The sequence below is a fragment of the Epinephelus lanceolatus genome, chromosome 16, assembly GCF_041903045.1.
Source record: "Epinephelus lanceolatus isolate andai-2023 chromosome 16, ASM4190304v1, whole genome shotgun sequence".
Classification (NCBI taxonomy): Eukaryota; Metazoa; Chordata; class Actinopteri; order Perciformes; family Serranidae; genus Epinephelus; species Epinephelus lanceolatus.
Genome location: NC_135749.1, coordinates 11900736 through 11924682, shown reverse-complemented (window position 1 = coordinate 11924682; position 23947 = coordinate 11900736). Strand labels below are relative to the sequence as shown.

At 42.2% G+C, this 23947-nt stretch overlaps 1 protein-coding gene across 1 annotated transcript in view; it reads right to left on the bottom strand.

The window, feature by feature from the left end:
- Positions 1 to 415: 415 nt before the first annotated feature.
- The window catches only part of csmd2 (CUB and Sushi multiple domains 2), a 289863-nt gene continuing 266331 nt past the window's right edge, over positions 416 to 23947 (bottom strand). Inside the window, exons 57-72 of the mRNA XM_033636937.2 lie at positions 23161 to 23334; positions 21757 to 21939; positions 18891 to 19067; positions 16040 to 16219; positions 15680 to 15853; positions 15315 to 15488; positions 11939 to 12012; positions 11141 to 11252; positions 10664 to 10843; positions 8648 to 8713; positions 7260 to 7421; positions 5535 to 5647; positions 4798 to 4885; positions 2096 to 2228; positions 1169 to 1346; positions 416 to 585 (exon numbers count right to left, since the gene is read on the bottom strand). Of these exons, the coding sequence (XP_033492828.1) occupies positions 1187 to 1346; positions 2096 to 2228; positions 4798 to 4885; positions 5535 to 5647; positions 7260 to 7421; positions 8648 to 8713; positions 10664 to 10843; positions 11141 to 11252; positions 11939 to 12012; positions 15315 to 15488; positions 15680 to 15853; positions 16040 to 16219; positions 18891 to 19067; positions 21757 to 21939; positions 23161 to 23334 (2150 nt within the window). The 3' untranslated portion in view covers positions 416 to 585; positions 1169 to 1186. The remainder of the gene's footprint in view (positions 586 to 1168; positions 1347 to 2095; positions 2229 to 4797; positions 4886 to 5534; positions 5648 to 7259; positions 7422 to 8647; positions 8714 to 10663; positions 10844 to 11140; positions 11253 to 11938; positions 12013 to 15314; positions 15489 to 15679; positions 15854 to 16039; positions 16220 to 18890; positions 19068 to 21756; positions 21940 to 23160; positions 23335 to 23947) is intronic.

The following is a 23947-nucleotide window of genomic DNA, read 5'->3' as shown; positions in this document are numbered from 1 at the left end:
TTACTCATCACAGAAAGCAAGCAGCGTATAAAGAGAGAACAACAACCCAAAAAAAAAAAAAAATAAAAAAAGCAAATGAAAACAGAGTAGAGTGAATCGAAACAGTCCAGACTGTCTCTCTTTGACTCACACAGGCCGAGACGGGGCTGTCCGCCGTACAGTTAACTTGCACAGAGATCTCTGTTAGCTACAGGTCAATTTCTTGACTTAAAGTTGACCATAAAATTCCCTTTGGGTTTAGGCGGAGGGCGGTGAGAAAAGTCATCACAGCGTTGCTTCCAGCGTTACTCCTGCCGGCTGTAGTTTCAGGTGGAAGCTTTTCCTCGAAATATGGAAAATGATCAAGAAACCATGTAAAGTTACAAAAAGCATTTTGTTGTTGGCGTTTGTTACAGTCGGTGTTGTCTTCACATGGTTTCTTTTTTTTTTTCTCGCCTCCTGCAGGAAGGAGACTTTGCCACTGGAGATGTTTCTTGGATGTATTTCAGCGAATAAAATAATCTTTGTCTTGCCCTCTGCTCAAGGAACTATGGATGTCCTCTGTTGGCAGGCAGGCGAAGATGTGGTGCACTTCTCCTCCCCTGGCTGAATCAGGGATAAATGCATGGTTGGAAGGGGTGGATGGAGTGTGGGAAAGGGATAAGATACAAGAGGGTAGGAAAAGAAGAATAAGAAAAGGAAATATACAGAGAACAGCAAAAGATATTTAAAGGGAAAAAGACAAGAAATAAAGGTAAACAATAACCAAAGGAATGGATATAAAGATGAGTGAAATCACAGAGGAGAAAGAAAAAGCATTAAAGTCATACTTTCATCAGTGTCTAAACAAAAACAAATACATATTCTATCTTTTTCAATAAAATATAAATGAGCTAAACAAAATTCATTAATATGAGAGATACAGATCAAAGGAAATGCAGCAGACAAAAATCCAATTTTCTACCCTCAGAAAAATCTTGAGGGACGGTGTAAAAGCTTTAGTCTGCAACTGGATTCTGAGAATCTGTGTCTTGTTGCTTCAGCAGTTTTGACGCTTTGGGTGTGTGATTAGCTCAGGCTAGCCACAAGGTGGTAACTTCATCTACTTTCAGGATGCCTGAAAATCTAAGTCCCTCTGAGTCCTTCCTTTCTCATAAAGCCAGATGACCTGCCGGTGGTTGACTCTTACCTCTGGAGGAAGCAGTTGCTATACAGCTGTGCACACTGTGCTGACTGTGAACTCTGTCTCGTTGGCCATGATGTCAGTGGGTTGGATGTTGCGGTCATACATCGGGTTCTCAAACGTAGCTCGTCCGTTAGTGTTCTCATGGCCCACGTAACCGTTGAAGGGGACTTTGGGTCTTCTTCTAAAATGAAAAAAATCAGTCGGATAAACAGATCAGAGGTGGACAAAGTAGATCAAGTATACAGAAGAGAGATGTGTCATACTATGGATTAGGGCTACAACTAATGTTTATTCTCATTATTGATTCATCTATTGATTCTTTTATCAATTAATAAATTATTTGTTTAGTCTAAAAAACAACTTGGGGAAACATCAAAGGTCTAGTTTTGCCTGACAAACAGCACAAAACTCAAAATACTAAATGACGAAAAAAAAAAAAAAGATCGGCATACAAACACATTTGAGGAGCTGGGAGCAGTAAATGTTTGGCATTTTTGCTGAATAAGTGACTTCTATGATTAATCCACTGTCTATATTTTGCTAATTAACTATTGGTTTGTCAACTGATTGATTGATTGACTAATTGCTTCAACATTAACAAGGATTTGGCTACACTGATTTGCTCTGGTACAGCAGCGAGTGTAGGTGTCACATCAGCACTGCTCATTAACACAGATGATGGTTTTCTCCTTTTGAGGTCAACATGTGCTTTAGTGGATTAAAAAAATCCATACCAAGTTAATGTATTTCGAAGGGTGAATGCTAATGTATCTGCACAAGGAATCAAGCACGATTCTTATCTGACAACAGCTAACTCTGCAGAGGCAAATTAAACCCTGACTAAAGATGCTTCCTTGTAAATATCAAGACCAAACGAATGGTATAATGTTGCTGTATTGTGGTGAAATATATCAATGGTGTGAACCTTACCTGTGTTTGTAGAGGTACAGAGCGAAGCCTGCAATGATCATGGCTATAAAAGGCACTAGGATGGCTGCCGCCACTGAACTGCTGTTCGACGCAAAGTTGTAGCCCGGGTTGTCTCTGCTGGGATCTAAACTCTCTGGAGGAAAGAAAGATAAGACATAGAGCCCTCACTTTAGCATTACTTCAGTACAATACGACTCCAGCAGCAGACATTGTAATTAAATCCCATAAATAACACAATTAAAAGAAACAAAAGGGAAATGATCCTCCTCACCTTCTGCCAAGAACTCGTGGTTAAAGTTTAAGGCAAATAAACACAAACAGTGGAACAATGAAATAAAAGGAACTGTAATGGCTGAGGAGGGCTGCCAGGAAGGCTCCACTTATACATAATAGACTGAGCAGACAAGTGACTTTTTTAAGTCTATTGCTAAGCTTTATTTTCATCCCCCCCCCCGGGAACGTCAAATGCCATTATCCTAACAATGACTCTTAATTACTGACATCAAAGGCCGACAGCTATTAAGTCATTTCAGATTCATTCTCTAATTTTTGGAGGTGTGTGTGTCTGCAACAGCAACAGTGGAGGAGTGACAGCCCACCTGTTTGCCACAGAATGCCAAAAAAGCTCCAATAAAGGACAAGTGACAAACAAGAAGGAATTCAATTAGTTGGTTCTGTGGCGTTTGCCAATCAACCCCCCGCTGCACGAGTGTGAGCACACAAACAGATGCACAAACGCACTTGCGCACTCCCAGTTACACCACCACTGAGTTAAAACAAAACAGGAGAAACCTCCACAAACTGAGCAGGATTATTTCCAAGACGTCCAACCAACCCCCCCATCTGCCTTTCTCATACACACTTAAACACACATACACATGGATGCCCTGGCAGCAGCCCAGCCCCTCTGTATTAATAAAGAGCTGTTTGCTCAATCAGTGCGCTGTGGCAGGGAGGAGGGGGGTGGGGGTGGGGGGTTCTGCACCTGCTGTTCAAGCACCTCTCTCATTACAGCAGATTTTCACATCCACTTTCACTACACTCACACAACTTTCAGCATGCATACACACACTTAATCTGTGTTAACACCAATTTCAAATCGGTCAGTTCCAAATCTGATCTATTTATGTACCTACACTTCTGCTCTTCAGTCTGTCTTGCAGCCAGTGTGGGACTGGCGATTCCAATCTGGGCTTTCTAAAAACGGCTAAATTCCTGTGAAATCTGTCGCCCTCACCAGCAGCGCAAGAAGGAGACGGCAAAAGCAGCAGCACAAGCGTTATCTCGTCAACTGTGTGCATGGATAAAATCTCTGTCACATGAAGAACGGGGAATAAAAAGCCTGAGTGTAGAGGATTAAAGCTTCATTTAAATGTAACTTTAGTTATAACTCACACAAACATGAGAGATTTGTCATTTCCTTCATGTATACCATGCTAACCTAAACACCGTGTGCCACAGGGACTTAGTGGGAGGATAAGGTTGTCAAGGCAAAATGAAAAATGACATTTTTTAATTAACCACCGCTGATGGCTGATGAAGGGTCTCATACACATGAGCACATATTCAATCTAATGTATATCAGATTAGCCTGCAATCTTGTGTGTCCACTCAGGAGTGAGATTAAGTCCAACGTTTGGGGTTTCATATAAAAACTTTAGATTGATGATGAAGGTGGAGGAGAAATGATGTTTAACATCCAAAGCAGATTTGCAGCTAATGTTTTACACAGACCAATTAGCATGTTTTCTCAGTCCAAAAATACCATGCATGTCTTTAACTGGATTGTAACAGTGGGTGGCAGCAGTAAACCAATGTTTTGAACAAGCCAAAATGAAACAAGAAGAAGAAAATCCTTTTAAATGTTTGTCAAAAATCCAGCTATTAAAATGCACCAATTAGAATGCACATAAGTAGATAGAGCCGCACATGTTCTGGATATCATATGTGTCCCTCCCATGTGTGCCTTATTTTGTTCAAGACAGAAGACTGAGGAGTGTTTGCAGCTGCAGGTGCATCAAACCATGAAGATGAAAAATAAATAAATCTCACACACACATCCGCTTGACTGCAGCAGCCATTCACATCCATGGAGTCAGGATGTAAGGATTTGCGGGATACAAACAGTAGCGAGGAGAATCATATGGGTGGGATTTCTAGGTCACAAACATGAAGCAGAATATATGGGTAGCAGCAGCCTTTGGAAAAAAAATGTTCTAGATCTATGACAGCATAGCTGAAGTCGCTGAGGGAACTTACGGAATGACACACAGCAAAGAATTGGTGATATTTAATCCATCAAAACTTTGAGATGTGGGGTTACTTGCTTTGGCAAAGACTCCACAGGCATCGACACAGACTCCATAAGGACAGAGTTTGTGTAGCTGTGTTGTGTGCGCATGTACAATGTGTGCGTGTGTCGTTTTCTGACGATTATATCAAGTTTGTGAACTGTGTTTGCCGCCTCACAGCCACATTTCCCAAAAGTGTTTGCATATTTGTAAATGTAAATAAATGATAAATCCATTACAGGAAATGACACGCTGGGGAAGCACTTGCAGCTAAGCTTAAGGACGCTACAGGTATTTTAAGTGAAAGATTTCTGTGATAGAAATCCAGACAGAAAAAAAAGACATACAGTCTTCCCTCAGGAGACCATTTGGTCACAGTGGTTTCTATAACCGAGTGGACAGCTCACTCACCCAGTCTCTGGAGACCAAATTGGCCAAAGCCTTTTCCTCTGACAAATCCCTGGTACACAAAGGAGTTGGATGAAGAGATGTAGGACACCTAGGGAGAGAGAGGAACAGAAGACAGACACTTTATGTGTCACATCCAGGCTTTACAAAGGAGGGAATCATCAAAGTGTCAGCAGCTGGTGCACACAGAAAATGAAATATCATGTCAAAGGAGCTGAGAGGCGCTCTTACAGCTGACATTTAATATGACGTTTTTCTGCTCAGGAGCACAAACGTAAACACACTCACACACATAAGCATGTTACACAAGAGGAATACTCCACTTTGCGCAACATACTTGTGCGTAAACACTCAAGTGCTTTGAGGCTTGTGAAATATGCACATAAAAAAACCCACACAGTGGCACACACACACACACACACACACACATTGTGACCTGCTTTTTTAATTATATCTGGAGTGGGTGTGCATTAGAGGTGCCTGCGGTTGGGGGATAATGTGGGAGAGAGGAGTGGAGGGGGTCTGTCGAGTCCTGATTACCAGGCAATGATTTAACTGACATTTTAATTAAAGAGAAAACTCTTGGTGGGCCCTCCATCTCCCCAGAGTGACAAGGTTAGTGTGTACGTGTGCTCGTGCATATTTCACGGTAAAGGTGTGTGTGTGTCTGCGTGTGTGTGAGTGTGATGTTACATATCTGCAGGTATAAAGAGAGCTGCTGACCCTGGATCTGAACTTACATGTCCATCCAGGGCCCAGTTGTCTATTTTGAACTTGTTGACAAAGATCTCCACAGGGCCTCTGATCTGGTGGACCTGTAGCAGCAGCTGAGCTTCCTCCTTCTTGTATGTACCTGCAAGGGAAAAAAAAAGTTGACAGTTATTTGGAGCAACAATTCCACTGAGACTAAGTGAAAAGGATCATGTGATACAGATATGTGACACAAGCAGCCTTTTTTGTTATCTGTAACAGAAAGTCTTACTGCAGTCTTGATTCAAACTCAAATACAAGAATAATTTCAGCTGCAAAATAAGCAGAGAAATTCCAGAGAACATGTAGATTGGGTTCATTTATTAGTAACGTCCATAGACTAAATGCAAAGACAGACAATGCCCGATACAGCCACTACCACGTTTCGCTAGTGTCGTTATTGGAGCCACAGCCTGCACAGTAGTGATCAGGAAGTGGAGCCATGGTATCGAGTTCCCGCCCATATACCTGTCCAAGCCAATGACGAGCAACAGTGAAACATACAGCTGTCAATCATGACGCCACACCCCCTTTTTATAGCATCAAATAACTAATTAAAACAAATTATGTCAGACTAGTGAACACTTGAACATGCATTAGCATGATAAGAACAACCTAGAATGACAGAAACCATCTTGGGAAAATTAATTTGACTTGTACTTGAATGGTTTAAGTTCAGCCCATGTCCCATCCGCTGACACTGAGGGGGCGGGGTTTACGACCTCCACTACAACTACGACGTTTCGGCTTTACTTGTGGGGAGCTGTCATCGCATTTTACCTTATGGCCTCCCCATGTTTGCTAACTTCAGTAGCACTTTGCTAATAACTATCACAAGAGACAACTAAGGACTAACCTTGTGGACTTACAAGGCAAAATAAAAAGGATGATGAATGATGCCAAGTGACCAAAACTGTATAATAAATATACTTCATTTAATTAGTTTATTTACTAAATGAAACAGCATGTCATCCAGTGCAAGAGTGTGACTCACTGATGTGTTTTTAAGAGTTGTTGGACAAGGGTGGGGCTCTGTGGCACAGAGGAATGAGATATGTCTACACAGGGAATCCTTGTGAGTAGGATCCATCCCTTGTGGTTTTGGTCTTCACATCCACATTTACACAACTATAGAGTATAATGAGACATCCTTTAAATATAAAAATCTGATCTGAAACCATTGATGTATTCATAAAATAAATTTGGGGGTGGGGGGGGGGGGCTTTGATGTGAAGATTTGTACTGACTGACCTTACAGTAATGCAATGTAATTTGTATATTGTATGAACACAAGAATTATCTAGAAGTCTGATCCAGCCATGTTACTTTCACTGTAGAATGTGGCAATTTGTAGCTGCAGAAAATAATTTTTACTGCAGTGTGATAAAGATTGATAGCACCCAGGTACAGAGGAGTGAAGTGTCCAAGCCGTTACGGATGCAAATTTGTGTCTTAATGATCACAGCTGCACGGTGATTATGCCACAGGGAGGAAAAAGAATAAAATGTCTGCTGTTCAGTAACGGCAGCAATGATCTACTCCATGCAGGGACCACACTGTTTTCTTGTTCTTGTCTTCACCGAAATTTATCTGACACTGTCTGTTTGGATAAAACCCAACACAGTGGGTCTCTGGTATAATGAAGTCATGCGTGATTGTGTGAGAGTTTTTTTTTTCAAGGTCTTGACAGTGACTTCTGCTACTGGTGTACCAACCGGCCAGTTTGAGTTCCACTCCGCTGTGATCGATGAGTGTCCCGTTGACCCGGTTGCTGACGGGTTCAAAGGCAGTGATGCTGAGCATGGCTGGCTGCTTCTTCCCCAAATACTCATAGGATCCCCTCCAGAGAGAGTTTTTAGCGAATACACCACCAGGGACTGAAAGGGGCAAAAAGTTGAGATAGGTGTGGAAAAGAAAAGTAGAGATGAGATTTTGTCAACAGAAAAAGTACCATGTGCCAGGTGACCTCACTGGTTAGAATACCATCAAGATGAGGAGCGGATCAAGGATCAAGGTCTCGGGGAGCATAAATGGTAAACATTATAACAAAACACTAAGTCACAAATAAGTTATTAACTAAATAATTAGAAAAGGTGAGCTGTGCGGTGTGCAGTCAACAATAAAATCGAGGAGGAGATAACCAGTGAAGTCAGAATATAACTGAATGTGTTAACATTACATAGCCTACAATGCTACATGTAGCAGCATGCTAACATCAGGGAAACATTTGATTGATGATGCTGATGTTGCTAATTTCTCCCTTACTTTAGATCATATTACTGCTGGAGCATGTCCACCTGTGTTTAGAAGATTTTTAATGGTGATTTTTAATGTGAGAAAATGCCGCTGTACACTGTCATTCTCTGACTGCAAGTACAATGCTACATGTAGCAACATGCTAACATCAGGGAAACATTTGATTGTGGTTGCTGATGTTGTTCATTTCTCCCTTATTTTAGATCATATTACTGCTGGAGCATGTCCACTTGTGTTTAGAAGATTTTATTGGGGATTTTTAATGTTAGAAAATGCTGCTGTACACTGTCATTCTCTGACTGCAAGTACAATGCTACAGTGAGCTACATGCTACTGTCGGGGAAACTAGTGATTTTGGTTGCTGATGTTGTTAATTTCTTGACCATTTCTTGATTGGAAAATGTCCAGTTGTGTTGATCATTCCTCAGCTGCAATAATGGTACAGAGTTGCTAAGATCGGAAGACCTCAAACACTGACCAATCAGAGCAGACTGGGCTTTTTTGGGAGGGGGGCTTAAAGTGACAGGTGCTTAACTGGAGCGTCTCAGACAGAGGGTGAATACAGGTGTTCCAGCATAGATAGTATTAGGAATATAAATTGTTTTTTGATGATTAAAGCATGTTAAGGTGTTCTGGTAGAAACTCAAAATACAAGTGTGTAACTCAAACAAGCATAGTAGTTCCCCTTTAAACTTTTTTTTTTTTGTGATAAGGGTCCCCATCCACTATACAGAAGTAAAATCTAAACCATCTTCAGATTCCCACTGAGAATCATAAACAAACCAAATACAGACATTTTAAATAAATTAATGAAAGCATCTTATAATACAAGAAGAACCTGTCCTACCTGGTAATTTGGAGGGTGGCTCCTGCACTGTCCCCACTGGGCTCTTACCACTTGGGCGATTATCAGCTGAAGAGCACAACAAAACAGAATTAAGTGAAAAAATAATTTACAAGTTTTTCCATTAAACAGGTACAGTGTACGCCTCAGGATGTGAAAAAAGAAGAAACAATTTCCTCTTTTAACTGCCCTAGGGGTGATTGCAACAGGTGAATGTCACTATCAGCACTTCCTACCAACCTCCACGACTAATAACCACTGTGGCGGACAGAGTGAGGGCTGCCTGCGACAGGACTTGACTCATGCGTCAAAGAGCAGCCTGGATGTCCCTGCGGGGCTAAGGCTAAGTCAGAGACACAGTTTCACTGCTTCAAGGGAAGCACTTTAATAATGCCTTACTGCTCACGGGGGGCCGCAGGACTACACCACAGTAGTAAACATACACCCACACAGGCAAACAGAGCAAAGAGGGCTTTACACGCAACTACAAACAAAGACAGGTATACTGATGGTAGTTTATGAGCACAAACAACACCTCGGATAAATGTATACAGACACAAACACATGCACACACACACTCTCCCACAGCCTTGTACTTTATATGCTGCCAGTCTTTTGAGCTTCCCTTCCATCACTGCGCCCACAGGCACTGTTAATATCCTGTATGTGCTAAGGCCAGTCCTCTTTCTTTCCTTCACTCTTAATGGCATGGCCTTAAAAATACCCATCACCCTCTATACTTCAGCAACGGCTCGGCATGGAATCCATCACTCGCCTGCCCCCCTCTAGTATGTCTTTCTCTTAAAGCTATTAACATTCGTCTACCCTAGATAATTGTGTGTCGATGACTCTATTTTTTTCCTATATGTATTTAGGCCAATGCTTGGGGGTATCTTAATCGCACTCTATTTGTCTGCTAGACCTTGTTAACACTGCCTCACCATTTATAAGAGGTACTTCGGCTAACCTAATCAATGGGATGCATTGGCCTAATCAGGTTCTGCACCCTTGTTAATGTTTTAAAGCTTGTGTGTGCATTTGAGTGTGTGTGTGTAATTCCATGCTGTGTAATTGTGTGATGGATGGACCATCCTACCCTGGCATGTGTCTGAGAATAAGCAAGTGTTAACACAGCTATTCATCAACATTAGCTGAATCCCCAATTTCCCAACCCGAGTCACCGCTGGATCCCACGTCGCTACACACCCCAGTGGTTTCAACAGAGACTGCTAATGGAAATTGTGCATTACAAATATGAGGTGAAGTGTTTTAAGTGTTTAATATATTATGTGTGTGTCCCTGGGAAAGTGGATGGCCATGTGCACACAGCTGTAGACACCTATGTGTTGGCATTTACTCTGATCATGTAAAGCCCCTTTCACACATGCACTGCCAACCTGAAATCTAGACATTACCCACAGGAGATGTAAGTGAGGATGCAAATGTCCAAATCAGTTGGATTGGACATTAAATAAACTTTACTCTACGAACAGAGCACGTCATTTTCTGGGCAATTCACAAGCCAGTGAGCGGGTTGCAGATGCTTCCATTATGCAGCTTATGCGAAACAGAGGAAAGCAAACATCCGAGTGTGAAGACGAAGGGTCATTTACACAAAGATGGAAACAAAATTGTCTAACTAGAGATGACAAAATTCCGGAACCTCTGTCAGGAAAAGCAAGAGACTTGGTTGGCTATGTGTATGGTGTAATCCATGTCCTGCCTCCTGCACGCTCTACCCAAGCACCACCCCTCGCCTAAATCAAAGGGAGTATTTCCAATAGGTGAGCATGCTTCTTACACATATAATCTCCTGTTGCGTGACAGACGTGTGAAAAGGAAACTCTGGACAATGTCTGGACCTAATTCTTCAGACACTGTCCGAAGTTCATGTGAGAAGATTGCAGAAATTTAGCAGCTCCAGCAAAAAGGGTGCACGTGTGTGTCCCTGTATTGACAAATTTAATATCAGGTAATTCTCCATGTTCTCTTATGGATGTTTTGTAACCATGTTTATACCTGCACAGAGAGGAGGTTTCCCTGTCCAGCTCCCATCCGATCTGCAGGTCCTATGCTCTGATCCTCCAGCCAAGTAGAAGCCAGGCTGACATGTATAGATCAGCGTGTAGCCAAGGGATGGCAGTTCAATGGCTCTCACATCAGACTGGGCTGGCAGCTCGGGCTGGCTGCAGTGGTGGGCTGGAGGAAGAGAGGGAGAGAAGGATTAAAGAGGGCAAAGAAGAAGCGAGTGAGAGACACGGTTAAAGTTGGGGTGAGGAGATGAATGGGGAGAGGGATAAGAGAAGCAAGAGATAAGAAAGAAACCGTGTATATGGTGGAGGAGAGAAAGTAAAAACGAGAGCCAAGGCGGAGGTGTGGGGTCAAGACAGAATATATGGCACATGTGGGCGTCAGACTTGCTCAAACGTGCTCAAGGTTAAGTTTTCCACTTAACAATACATATGTTTTTGCAATATTCCAAGAGTATGTACTCACCAATGCACTCAGGTTGAAAACCACTCCAAGTGAGGTTGGGCAGACAAGTGCGAGAAATGGAGCCCTGCAGTAGGTAACCCTTTCTACAGCTGAAGAACACAGTGCCGCTGATCTGTAGGAGGACGCAGGGGAGTGTGTAAAGATGTGGAGTGGACAATGAGCACACGTTCACAAAAATGGGCAGGTTTTGCAGAAAGAATAGGCCGTTTGATTTAATCAAGCTGTTAAAATCAATTGTTTTGGGGGTTGTTAGTCCAAAGATCGTCCAAATCGCCTTTGTTGTTAAATACATTTCTCTGTTAATTTTTAAATTTAACAGTAATTTGTTATTGACTTATTATGGCTTAGGAAGGAATGTTAATATTGTAATATGTAATATTTTTGTCCATTATGAAAAGGATCCTTTTCAAGAGAGAACTGTCAACATTTCATTACTTTAGTTTTATATCTCTGTCTATTGCTGAGCGGACACAACTCTCGAATAACTCAATAAATAATAACTTCACAAAAGAGCCCAGATGACGATCACAACATAAACATGCCTTATGGTATCAAAAGAAAGATGGTCTGAGCTGAGTGGTGCTGTATTTTCTTGTAACATCAATATTGAGGCATTGATTCAACCTTGAAGTTCACACTGTGGCAAAATGTAAGGTACAGTAATAAAGAAATAAATACACATTAGAGAACGTAGATTGAAAAAAAAAAAAAACAACTTTCAGGCTTTAATGAAAGGTTACGAATGATTTTTCCGTTCAATACATGAATTTAATTTCCTGTGTGACCATATATTCACACCTGGTAGCCTTGGCTGTTGTTCTGGTTTCCAAAGAGAGGAGTGCCAGGGTCTCCGCAGGTAGTGTGAGTGGGATCTGAAACACACAGACACACACACAGACACACAGACACACACACACACATCAATTCTGTGAGAACTACTTGATGTGAAACACTGACTGTTGGAGTGAAGGCCGTATATAACTGTAAGCAGAGAACAATATGCACAAACACACACACACACAAATCCTTCAGTCTTTTGTTAGTGATCTGAACCGACACTCAAGTGCCACTCAGAGCAGCTTGTAATACAATGACAGACGTCCTTATCAGTCCACACACACTGTTAATCAGTGAACAAACAATTTGTAAGTATGTGTTTCTGAACATAAACTCATACGTCTCACTAATCTTTTAGAAATACTTCACCCGCAAACTGACAATTAATATGCATTGAATTCAGTTATAAAAAATAGTTTTCTTTGTTTTCATCAAAAATGCAAACATTCTTGATGAACTGAATGGCTGCCTTTTACAACAACAAAACTATATCAAAACATCCTTTACAGAATCTCACACAACTTGTGCAGTATAATCCAAGTCATATTTATGCAGTTGTATGCTCAGTACTTCTCAAACACGCATCTTTTGTTAAAAGGTTTCAATTTAAAACACTTCTGCACAGTCAAATGCATGGACAATACACAATGTGTGATTCAACTCTAATGTCAAATGCGTGTGTGCGTGTGTTTGGGAAGTATATGAATAGTACATGAATAAATGAAACTTGGATTATACAGTACGATACGAGTAATGTGAGCTTTCATAAATGGATGGTTGGATATGGTTCCCCTGTTGTTAAATGTCAACCCCATTACGTTTCATTAAGAATATTTGCCTTTTTTGGAATCTTCATTCACTGTGGAGGTAGTATGTGAGGAAAACAACTTCAAAGTATGACTTTAAAAGTAACCCGCTGAGTCATATTCTCTCACAAATTCGCTCCCATCATTGTATCTTAGTTCAAGAGGCTAAAGGCCAGTGCCAAAAGTTAAATGTCTCATCTGTGAAAATGGATGAAACTTTTCATTTACAAGAGGTTTCTATCAGTCTCAGGGCAGCTTGTGTCAAATCTAGAAGTTGAACAGAAAGCCATAAGAGGTCGATCTCTCCAGTGAATTTATAGCCACTAAGAGGTGCTGCAAAATATGATGTAAAGCGATGTCAGTGGCAGCTTCATACTGTAAATGAACAACACAGGTTCTAGTTCTACTTGATTACATCTCACTAAATCTTAGTTTAACCTTTCCCACATGACAGGCACTGTGGTTTTTCAACAGTTGCTACACAAAGTGGCTGATAAATGATGCACAGGCAGGGGAGTTAATGGTGACTTTTGGCTAAAATGAATTACTGTTTACACTAACTGTTATTAGGTCAAAGGGTTGGCATATGTGCATATTTTACAGCACTTCAAATACCAATGTGGACCCAAGGGCTGGAACAATACGTTTTACTTTATTCGCAATTTGTTTCTGACCACAGCGTGATTTCCTTGAGTGCTTCTAACTGCAGCATCCAAATTTATACCTTGTGACTCAAATGGTATTACTCTTCCTTGTTTAAGAAAGTTTATTGCTTAGGGGATGTTTATTACTGCAGCGATGAATTTGTGATGACACAGGGACAAAACAAAAGCACAGTGTTTGATCCTGGGGCCCGTTTCTTAAAAAATATTTTGCAAGCACTGCTTTCATGCAGGTTGCAACGTCATGTTACACAAACGTTTGTCACTTGCTTGCAGGTTAAGTTTTGCTCACGCTTGGGTCACAAGCGTGGTGTTTGCTTTAATTAGTTAAACATGTTAAAAATAACAGGAGAGGAATGGCTCTCATGTTGCAAATCACAGCTTGCACATTGCAAATTTGGTGAAACGGCCCCTGGTGCAGTCTTGCATTGCCACCTACAGCACACTTTCTCTGCATTATGTGTACAACCACGCTTATTCTGAAATAGGTGAAAGTAATGTTCAGGGTTGGTTTAATTAATTACACCAATCAGAGTGAAAAAACAGAATCAATATAGCTTGTTAGCTAGGTCAAATGGTTTTTTGCATACATTATTCCTTAATTGCAAATAGCATTTGGGACTGCAGGGGAGAATACGAGACAGCACACAGTAAGCCTGCCAATAGGAGGCTTCTCTCACACTGATAGCAGTGTTACAGCTCTATGGAAAAATAAAGACATACAGTACTCAATGTTCTGTGCTCTGGTTATAGAACAAGGCCACAGGGCAGCAAACCACAGCCAACTACCACCATACGCCACATACATGTATGTCTTTGCTTTGATTATTACATCAAGTGCTGTCGGAAGCTTGGCAGTGCTGAGAACCAGCTGTAAGCTTCAGCTAAAGTCGGCACAAAGGTGTCATCACCAATAGCCCTTAAATAGGAATTGTGCAAATTTGCAGGGAAAGCCCAATCAGTCTTCTTTCAGCATTGGCAGTATAAACCAAAATCAGCGAGTACAGCAAAATGCCGCCTGCCTACTTTTGTTTATACAGAATGTGCCTTTTTCGGGGCAATGAGCAAGTAACAAAACGTGTAGCTCAGTGTGTGACGTAAACAGTGATGTAGAAGGGAAGCCGCGGCTGGTCAGTCCTTCGGCGATTCTCTCATAAGTCGGCCTGTTCTTCACCGTTCCCGTCATCTGACGGTTAATGGCCTCTTCGTTTGCGAGGGCAAGGAGGGTGCGCAATTCCTTGTCTCCCCAGTTGCTCATCTTTACAGTGTCTGTCAGGTTTGCGTTTCCCTCTTGCTACTAGCTGCTTGCAAATTCCTGCTATCAGCTGTTTCCTGTTTATCCGCCGCTAGTGGGTTGAACGTGCAGCGTCATCAACAGCTCCTCCCACAAGTCATCAACAGCCCCTCCCGTGGCGGAAGGGCACCTCGTTCTTTTTAAACCAAAAAGGTTCTGCCAATATGTCTACCCTACGAGGCGGAAAACTGGGCTCTTCGGATCAACTCGCCAATCCAGCTCTGTGTGTCTAAACGCTCGCAGCTTGCCGGCAAAACATTTGCTGAAAATCTGGCAGTGTAAAAGGGGCTAATGATTGCCTTGAATTTCTTGTATTTATCACACTGATTCTATTCGTTGTCTCACACTGATGGACTTTTTATGTATTGTGTTTTTTATGGGATGTTTTTGCTGTTCTTACTTTGTTTTTTGTCTACCTGCCCAGGGATAACAGATGCAAATTAGCTGCTAGCTAACTTTGGCACAATTACTTTTAATTGTGTGCTGCTGCGGCAAAACTAAACAACAAAATAAAGAAGGTATTCTAACATATTTAATATGTCAGACAATGCCATAAATGGAGGAATGAAGCTTACCTATGCAAGAGGGTTGTGTGCCACTCCAGGTGCCGTCGTATTGACAATATCTCCTGGTAGAGCCCACCAGGACGAGGGGAGGGTAACAGGAGAAGGAGACAGAGGAGAGATAGGTGAATCCACGGTCCTCCCTCCTCCCCTGAGCTGGCATCCCTGGGTCTCCACAGAAAACAGCTGCAAAGATAAAGGAGGAGGGAGGACAGAGAGAAACGGGGATGTCAAGTGACCTACTAATCATGTTGTGTTTCATTCAATATTTCCCAAAAGGGGTCACGCAAGGGACGTACAGAAGTGCATACTTGGGTGGGAGAAATATCAGAAATGACATGTAACGTAATTAGGCATTCCAGCGTGGTGCCACTTACGGAAGCACTGGGGTTTCTCTCCACTCCAGTTGCCGTTGCCCTGACATGTTAACACAGTGGGCAGGGACAACTGGTAACCTTGGTTGCAAGAGTAGCTGATGCTGGAGCCCCAGGTGAAGTCTGTGCCGACTACCTGTCCATTAGGAATGACAGGTGGTGGACCGCATACGATCGCTGCAAGGAGACAAGGAGACATTGCAGGGCTTAATGGATTCTGTATGTGATGATTTCCAGAAGTATAGTTTTTTCGTCATTCGCTCTAGCCTTCCATAATCACCCCTTCCTTTGCTGTAGCCTATGCCATCATCTACATTTATCTCATCACTGTATTGTCATTCATGTAATCCTACACGACTTTACCTTTACACTGGGGTTTGGTGCCATTCCAGGTGCGGTCCTTGGTGCAGATAAGAGCCGAGGCGCGGTCAGCATCCATGGTGAAACCAGGAGAACACTGGAAACTCACTGTGTGGTTGTAGGTGAAATCATTGCCCAACCTCACCCCGTTGGCTGGCACTCCAGGGTCACCACAGTTGATAACTGCAGAAACAAGAAATAAGATAAAGACGTAAGAACTCATGAAAATTTGTGATATAACTCAAGAATAAAGACAAGCATAGTGTAACACATGAGGAAGTTTATTTGGATCAGACAACATAAAAAAATAAAACCCAAAGGAAGATTGATACAGCTCGCTATTTCATCACGTCTGAGTCATGTTATACGATTATTTAGTTTGTTTGACGTTGATTGTACTCGTTAAAGCAGGAGATCAATGTCACATAGTCAGGATGTAATACAAGCAAGTAAACAAACTATTTAACATACACACTGAATGGAGCCTCAGAGTTAATGAACTGTTTTATGCACTTGACACAAGCAGTTCACCTCACAAACAAAACTTAACAATCTAAAAAGCAACACAGACGATGTGTCTTCATAGATAATTAGCGCTTCATTCATTAACGGACGACCACTTTTGGATGATTTATTTATTCTATGTATGTGCTTAAAAATATTACTTCAATCACCATCACTGATAGTGTACCTTCATGTGTTTTATCTGAAAGAACTGTCCTTGTGCTTTGATTATCTCCAGTTCAGAGCTTTTAGGGGTGCAGAGAGACAGAATCTTGTGATGGGTATCCCTCTACAGTCGCTCCCCAAAGCCCCGAAATGAACCACATTTCTCCTTGATTATACTTTTACATCCTGTGGGGAAAATAGCGTGATGGAGTAACAACAGTGAGAATTTCACTGTGTGACTCAGCAGCGTCGATGCTCAGCTCTGCTGCAAATATCTGAGATAGAGGGAGCCAGGGCACAGAAGGACAACGTGCGCTAAATTGCCATGGGACAGAAAGAGGAATTATTAAATGCATATGACCAACATTCCAACAAAATTCCCAGTAGAGTGAGGAAACTGGGCCTTTCAGAGTGTCTCCCCATGACTGAGCAAGCACTTACATTTCCCACAGGGCTGGTAAGAGTGTGTCGCTGGGAGCCATAATGTCTATCTAGGTCTGTGTACCCTGTAACAATATCTACTGTAAAGGACAGACGTACAGTGAGATCATTTCTCCTCTTGCATACCAGTATTCTTAGATTGTCACTTACAGACAGTCTGCTGCTTTGGTACCCGATACTGTTGACAAATATTTTTTTAAATCAATGTAAACTCCAGTTGGAGTAACTGTACATTCAAACCAACAGCGACCAGAGCTTCCAAAATGGCGGAAGTCATTCATTTTCAATGAGAGCCCGGTGACTTGGGCAACCTGGCCGACCTGGTCGTCAGCCGTGTGTCTTGGGCGGCCAAAGCGCCTGGAGTGGGTCCGGAGGGGAGTTAAAACTCGTTTTACTTTATGGTAATGAGCTCTCACGCGGTTCAGTGACAACCAATCGGAATGCTGGCGTGCTTCCATGAAGCAGGTCCCAGAGAACAAGCCATGTAACTTTGGTTCCTATAGTTCCTAGAATGGATATTGAGAAATTGATTACTTGCGTTTGCGCCCACTCAGTCCTTTATAATGTGTCGCTGTTGGGTTACAGAGACCAAAATAAAAAGAATGAGGCTTGGTTGGTCTGGTGAGTTTTAAAGAGTGTAATGTTAGTAATAGAGGAGAGAATTGCAGGCTAATGTTGCAACGTAGCATGCAAGTCTTCCTTGCTTGATTTGAATGGGATATTTCTATTTCTGTTTTCACTGACCAAACTTTCTGTAGGCCAACTATGAGCTTTTTGACTGGACAATAGCAAGCAGCAACTATACTGCTTTCAAGCCAGTAGTCTGCTTTGCGGCTCCTTTAAATTGACAAGCACGATCGAATGTTCAATGATTCACATGATGAGCGACTAGAGCAACCAAAACTACCACAAATATTTTTGACAGTCGTGCTTCTTGGACATCCGCGAGAGACTTTGCCTCTTTGAAAGCTCCTGCTTTGAACGTACAGTTAGTATGTTACAGCTAAAACAGAGAAAGGAGACTACCAACACTGCCAACTCTGTCAGGTAAATCTCTTTTTATCATACACTGTTCATGAGATCCAAAGAAATCATTCAACCATAAGTGGTCCTATTCACATGCCCTTCCTTTGCTAAAGATGTTCTATAGCAGTGCGTCAACATGTACCCTTTCACTGCGATAAATGACTGAGTTCTGAAATCCATAATGGTGCTGTTTAAGGTTTATCCTCTCCATTCAGAAGAAAGTGGTTCTCTTGGTGACCTCTATTTGCCAGGGTCTCTCTGCTCTGTACAGCAGCTGTGTGTCTTTTGTGAGGCATGATGATAAAGGGCTGTCAGTCAGGTCTGTGCCATCTGAGAAGACCTAAAACTAATTTTTTTCATACAGAGCCAGGGATCCATGATTCATCCATATTATAAAAGAAAAATCTGCTGTTACAATAATGATTTCTATGTTTTCCTCCATTCCGTACATAGTATTACCTATTACTGTACACCCCTCCTCTGCAAGGTCTGGATATGTACTCTTCTGTTGTCAGAACCATTCATCAATTTGCAAAGTGTAAACTACTAGTAAAAAAAAACACAAGAGGCCACCAAGGAGACAACTCAAAAAATAAATGTGTATAAGCAAAGGAGAAAGAAAAGCATTCACAACTGAATTTCAATTTAAATATGGCCAAGAAATAAGCACTGTAAGCAGATACACATAGACTCCTTCTCTATGAGCGCTGTTAATTACCAGAGCACTCGGGCATGTTGCCGGTCCATGTCCCGTTAACAGTGCAGTGTCGGGTAAGCAGGCCAGTGGAGTAGTAGCCCTCCCTGCAAGCGTAAGTTATGGATCTGGAGAACGTTAAACCATCGTGGATCAGGATCTGGGAATTCCGTGGAGTTCCCGGGTTGCCACAGGAGATCACTGAAAACAGGTAAGAAAAAGAGAGAGATTAGGTTATGATTATTTACTTCCTAAATCCTGAGCAACTAAAGGAGTTGGTGTAAGTTAGTGGTGCTGTGGGTGGTGCTCTGTAAACTAAACAAATGTAGGCTGGTTTTCCACTATATTTCTTTCATACTGCATGATATGTCTGATATGAGTTCCTCACTTGGTTTATTTGCTCTTTCCCTCTGTTCTTCATCCGCCCACCCTACCACCACGCTCATCTTCCCCTGTGTCCTACTTCATAAGTAACTCTGCTTTGATGGACACATCCTTTGCTCACAAAGTCCCTTGGTGTCTGTCCGGCCGCCAGCACTGGTTCTGTTCATTACAGTCTCCAGCTTGCCCCGGGCCCTCAGAGCCCCGTGGGCTTCGCCCTCCCGTAATGACCAGATGTGGCCTGGCCCTTGAAGTCTGTGCCAACCGAGAACAGGTGGGCAACCTCAGCTAGTGGGCATACCACACAGCAGAGAGGGAAAGAGACAGAGTAATGTGAGGGAGAGAGGTGGTGATGGTGGTGGTTTGTGTGTGTGTAGGGGGTGTTAAGAGCACAGGTGAAAAACAGCCTGGCAGACAGGATGAAGGAAATGAAACACTCAAGGATGAGAGAATAGAAGGGGTTGTGTGTTCATGGAGAGTAAGAAAAGAACAGAAAAAATAAAAATAAAAGTGCAGCTAGAACTTAACTGCAACTCCAAGTTTGTGGATAATTTTATTATTTTAGTGTTGCTGGGGCATGAGTAAAGCCCCTTGGACACACCCTGTCTGCTGTTCATGCAGCATAAAAATGTAGGTTAACACACAGTCATGAATAAAGACCCAAAACAAAAATACAAAATATAAAGTTGATATGAATCCTTATATCAAAGGAAAATGGAAAAGAAACATCATCAAGCTTAATTCAACACATTAAAGTGCTTGCAAAAAGTTCCTTAACAACCTCTTTCTATTTTACTCTGTCTGACAGCAGAAAAAGAAGTGCACTCTGTAGTCTTTTCACTGTTTGTAATGTCTTTGTCCTTTCTCTGCAATAATAATGAATAGTGTAAGGCCTTAAGACCCAGATCGATCGGACGCTACACATTCAGAGAATCTGCTTTTTCAGGTGTCAGCAGCAGACTGGATGCATTGTTGCACAAGGAAAATAAATAAATAAAAGCCTTATGGTGTTTAATCAATAGAGAAAGCATTCTCTGTTATGTCCCCCATTCTCTCTTGCTCAATCACTGTTTTACATTATTGCAAACACACACAAAACACATGCAAATTTGTGATGTGCCTTTCATTCAATTTGCAAAGGCAGCAGCTAATTACACAATCAGTGACTACAGTACACGCCACAGTCTATGGCTTAAAATGCGCAATTCAGTAGTGTGGTTTGTTGATGTGGAGGCTCTGAAAAGACATCAAAATGTTGAGGTGATTAAATATAAATACTCATTAGTAAAGTTACTGCATTCTAAAATGTTCACTTAAGCCACAATGAACTCCAATTAAGAGAAATTATTTGGGTGTCTATTACCACTGAAATTATACAAAGGTTTGTAAAACAAATACAGTGGGAGTAATTAAACGAACTTCTGAGGAAAGGAAGAAGAAAGAGAAAAAAAGATACACTAAAGAACAGACAGCTTAAAGGAAATACTGGTTACTGGAATAAATGTCTTATTCATGTCCATACTGCGCTGGAAGCTCAGTGAACATCAGCTTCAGTTACTGCACAATCATAACCCAACAGCTGGCCTGTTTCATGTGTTACTAGATGGTCAAATATTGTGTTCATCCATCACTGCTCCTAAGACGTCTCTCAAACCATCCATCCATTCATTTTCCACCAGTTATCCAGATTGAGGTTGCGGTGCTAGCAAGTTAATCAGCAGCTCACACATGACTTTCCCCAGCAATGTCCTCCAGCTCCTCATAAGGAATCCTGAGGTGTTCCCAGGCCAGATGGGATATGTAATCCCGCCGTAGTCTTCTGGGTCTGCTCTGAGGTCTCCAGTTGGACATGTCCAGAATACTCCCACAGTACACAAGGAAAAGGCACCCTGATCAGATTCCTGAACAGCCCCAACTGGTTGCTTTCAACGCAAAGCAGCAGCTGTTTTACTCCGAGCTCTTCCTTGATATCCAAGCTGCTCGCCCTGTCCCTAAAGGGTTGCATCCTTTTGGCTACTACCCAAAGCTCCTGGCCACAGGTGGGAGATGGACCTACATCGACGTCTAAATTAAGAGCTTCACCTTCCAGCTCAGCTCCCTCTTCACCACAGATTGGTGGATGCCACCCCAATCAGCCTATTGATCCCACCTTACCCCCACCTCACCAGACTCTAACATACACTTCTTGTCTCGGGGAAGAAACCTTAAGATTCTAACGCACAGGCCTCGTAGAGTACACTGAACGTATACAACTTACCACCAAGAATGCTTACAGGGCTGCGGCTTAAGTCTGTAAGAACTGGATAGCCAAGAGCAATGATCTCAGTGTCTCATATTTCCACAGCTACTGCAACAGAACATGCTGGTTTTATCCTCCTGAAACAAAAGTCTGACAATTGGCCAGACTGTTGAGCAGTGTGATTCTGATTCTGATCGACTTCTATCAGGCCATGTTCGCCAGAGAAAAAAGAAGTAACACACATAGTAAATACACATATGTATTCCTTACCATGACACTCAGGTTGGGTGCCCAGCCAGGTCCCATTGGCCAGACAAGTTCTCTCTGGCGAACCCTTCAGCATGAAACCAGGCTCACAGCTAAAGCGGACAACGCTGCCCACTGTAAACTCTTCTCCCAGACGGATGCCATGCACAGGAATGCCTGGATCTCCACACAGCCCGGCAGACTCGCCTGGAAAGACAAAACAACAACAATCACATACCACTCGTGGCGACACAGTGGAAATGTACTCTGTCCAGTGATAATTTAGTATCAAAACACGATAATGGGATTAGACGGGGAACAACCAACCCCCGCAACTGCAATGCAACAGGAAATCACATCCCTCCACCTCCCTAGGGAGTGACGAGCCTCCCAAATACATTAGGTTTCATTATATCTATTTGCTCAGCATGCAGAAAATGTGCAATAGGATGCCATTTCTCATTCCATTGACCCGACATATATTTTTCCACTTGCTTCATAATTCCACATCCGCCGTTTAAAAAAATCACAAACCGTTTAGTTCTGCTGTGTACTGCTACTTGCTCCTCATTTTACAAGGCGCTGGTGCACATCACTTCAATAGTGCGTAGCTAAGAAACTCGGGCAAGTCTTTATAAAAAGGCTGTGTTTATTGCCCGTTGAGAGAACACTGGCAATTCCTGGAATATATATGAATGTCGTGAATTGTGACATTAAACATGTCAGCATGAAATTTTATTGTTGGCCCATGGGTCTGCGTGTGGGCTAGTCTGTGTGTGTCAGTCACCGTCTATGTCTGTGTATGTTTCTGTCACATCTTTGTGAATGTTTGTATTGGTGCCTATGCTTATTTGCATGTGTGGAGTGGACACCCCCATGGCTTTTCTCATGTGTATTAAGTATACTAGTGGGAGCTGTGAGGCGAATCGCTGTAAGGGAAAAGAGAGTATGGGGGCTGACGTCTTTATAGTGCTTCATAACCCAGCTGAGGTGTGGGTGTCTCTGTTCCTCAGTCTAATATGAGCAGATTAAAGCAGTTTTATAGAGGACACTCTCTTTGCCCTTGAGGCCTATGGAGCAGACAGGCAACTCCATCTTTACTCCACCTACTTCGCTCATTACCTGCTAACAGCTGCCACCCAAACTCTTTATTTGTTGGCCTGGCATTATGAGGGCATTGGTGTGACTGGGTGGTGATATTTCATCTAAATTAATCAAGTATCAGATGCAGAGAGTGAGACAGAGGACGAGAAAAAGGAGCTTCACTGGCACATTGTTATAAATATCAAAGATTGAATATGCTGATTTCAGTCTTTAAAGTCAACTAGACCCTGAACATCACGTTTGAAAGGCTTCACAAAATGGGGCAATTTTCAGTTTTATCTTTCTAAACTGTCAAACAGTCAATCTGGGTGTAGTTTTCCGTACCGGAGCAGTGTGGTGGCGAGCCGCTCCACTGGCCGTCCAGCTGGCACATTCGAGTCGTGTTGCCGATGATGGTACGCTGGCCGATGCAGCTGTAGCGGATGACTGAGCCTACTGTCCGACGGTCGCCGGAGATCTGGGCGTAGGGAGGCATGCTGGGGCGGTCACACAGCACCACTGTCCAATCAGAGCAGAGAGACGAGAGAAAGAGACCAGTGAGCAAGTGGAGCTACCCCAAGGCCGATGGTGAAGAAGGGATAAATACACCACATGCCGAAACGATTGCCTTGTTTTAGTAAAAGCATACAGTGTAATAATGTTGGGCGACATTTGATTTGTGTTTGTTAGAACTTATTTTACCAAAGAAACTTTCCAACCAATTAAGATACTTAGTTCCATCAGATTGCTTCATCACTTCATCACACTGAGCCTGTTTAGATTACAAATGCAAAGGATTTCCTATACAGAAAGGAAGGAAACCCAGAAGTTTTAAACTGTTAGTCCATTAATCAACTAGTGGCTCAAATCAAAACAAAAAAGAACAACAAATTTCAAAAGTCATACTTTAAGGAAAATGTAAACATTATCTGTTTCCAGCTTCTGAAAATGATTTGTGTTATAGTATCCTTGTAATATCTTTGGGTTTTTAACTGGTTGGACAAAATAAAATATCTGAAGAGTTCAAGTTGAGTTAATAGAAGCTGTGATGGGCGTGTGCCACTATTTTTTATTTTAACATAAACACTAAAAGAAGGGGACAGAATATTTCTGCTTTACAGAAATCAGTTTT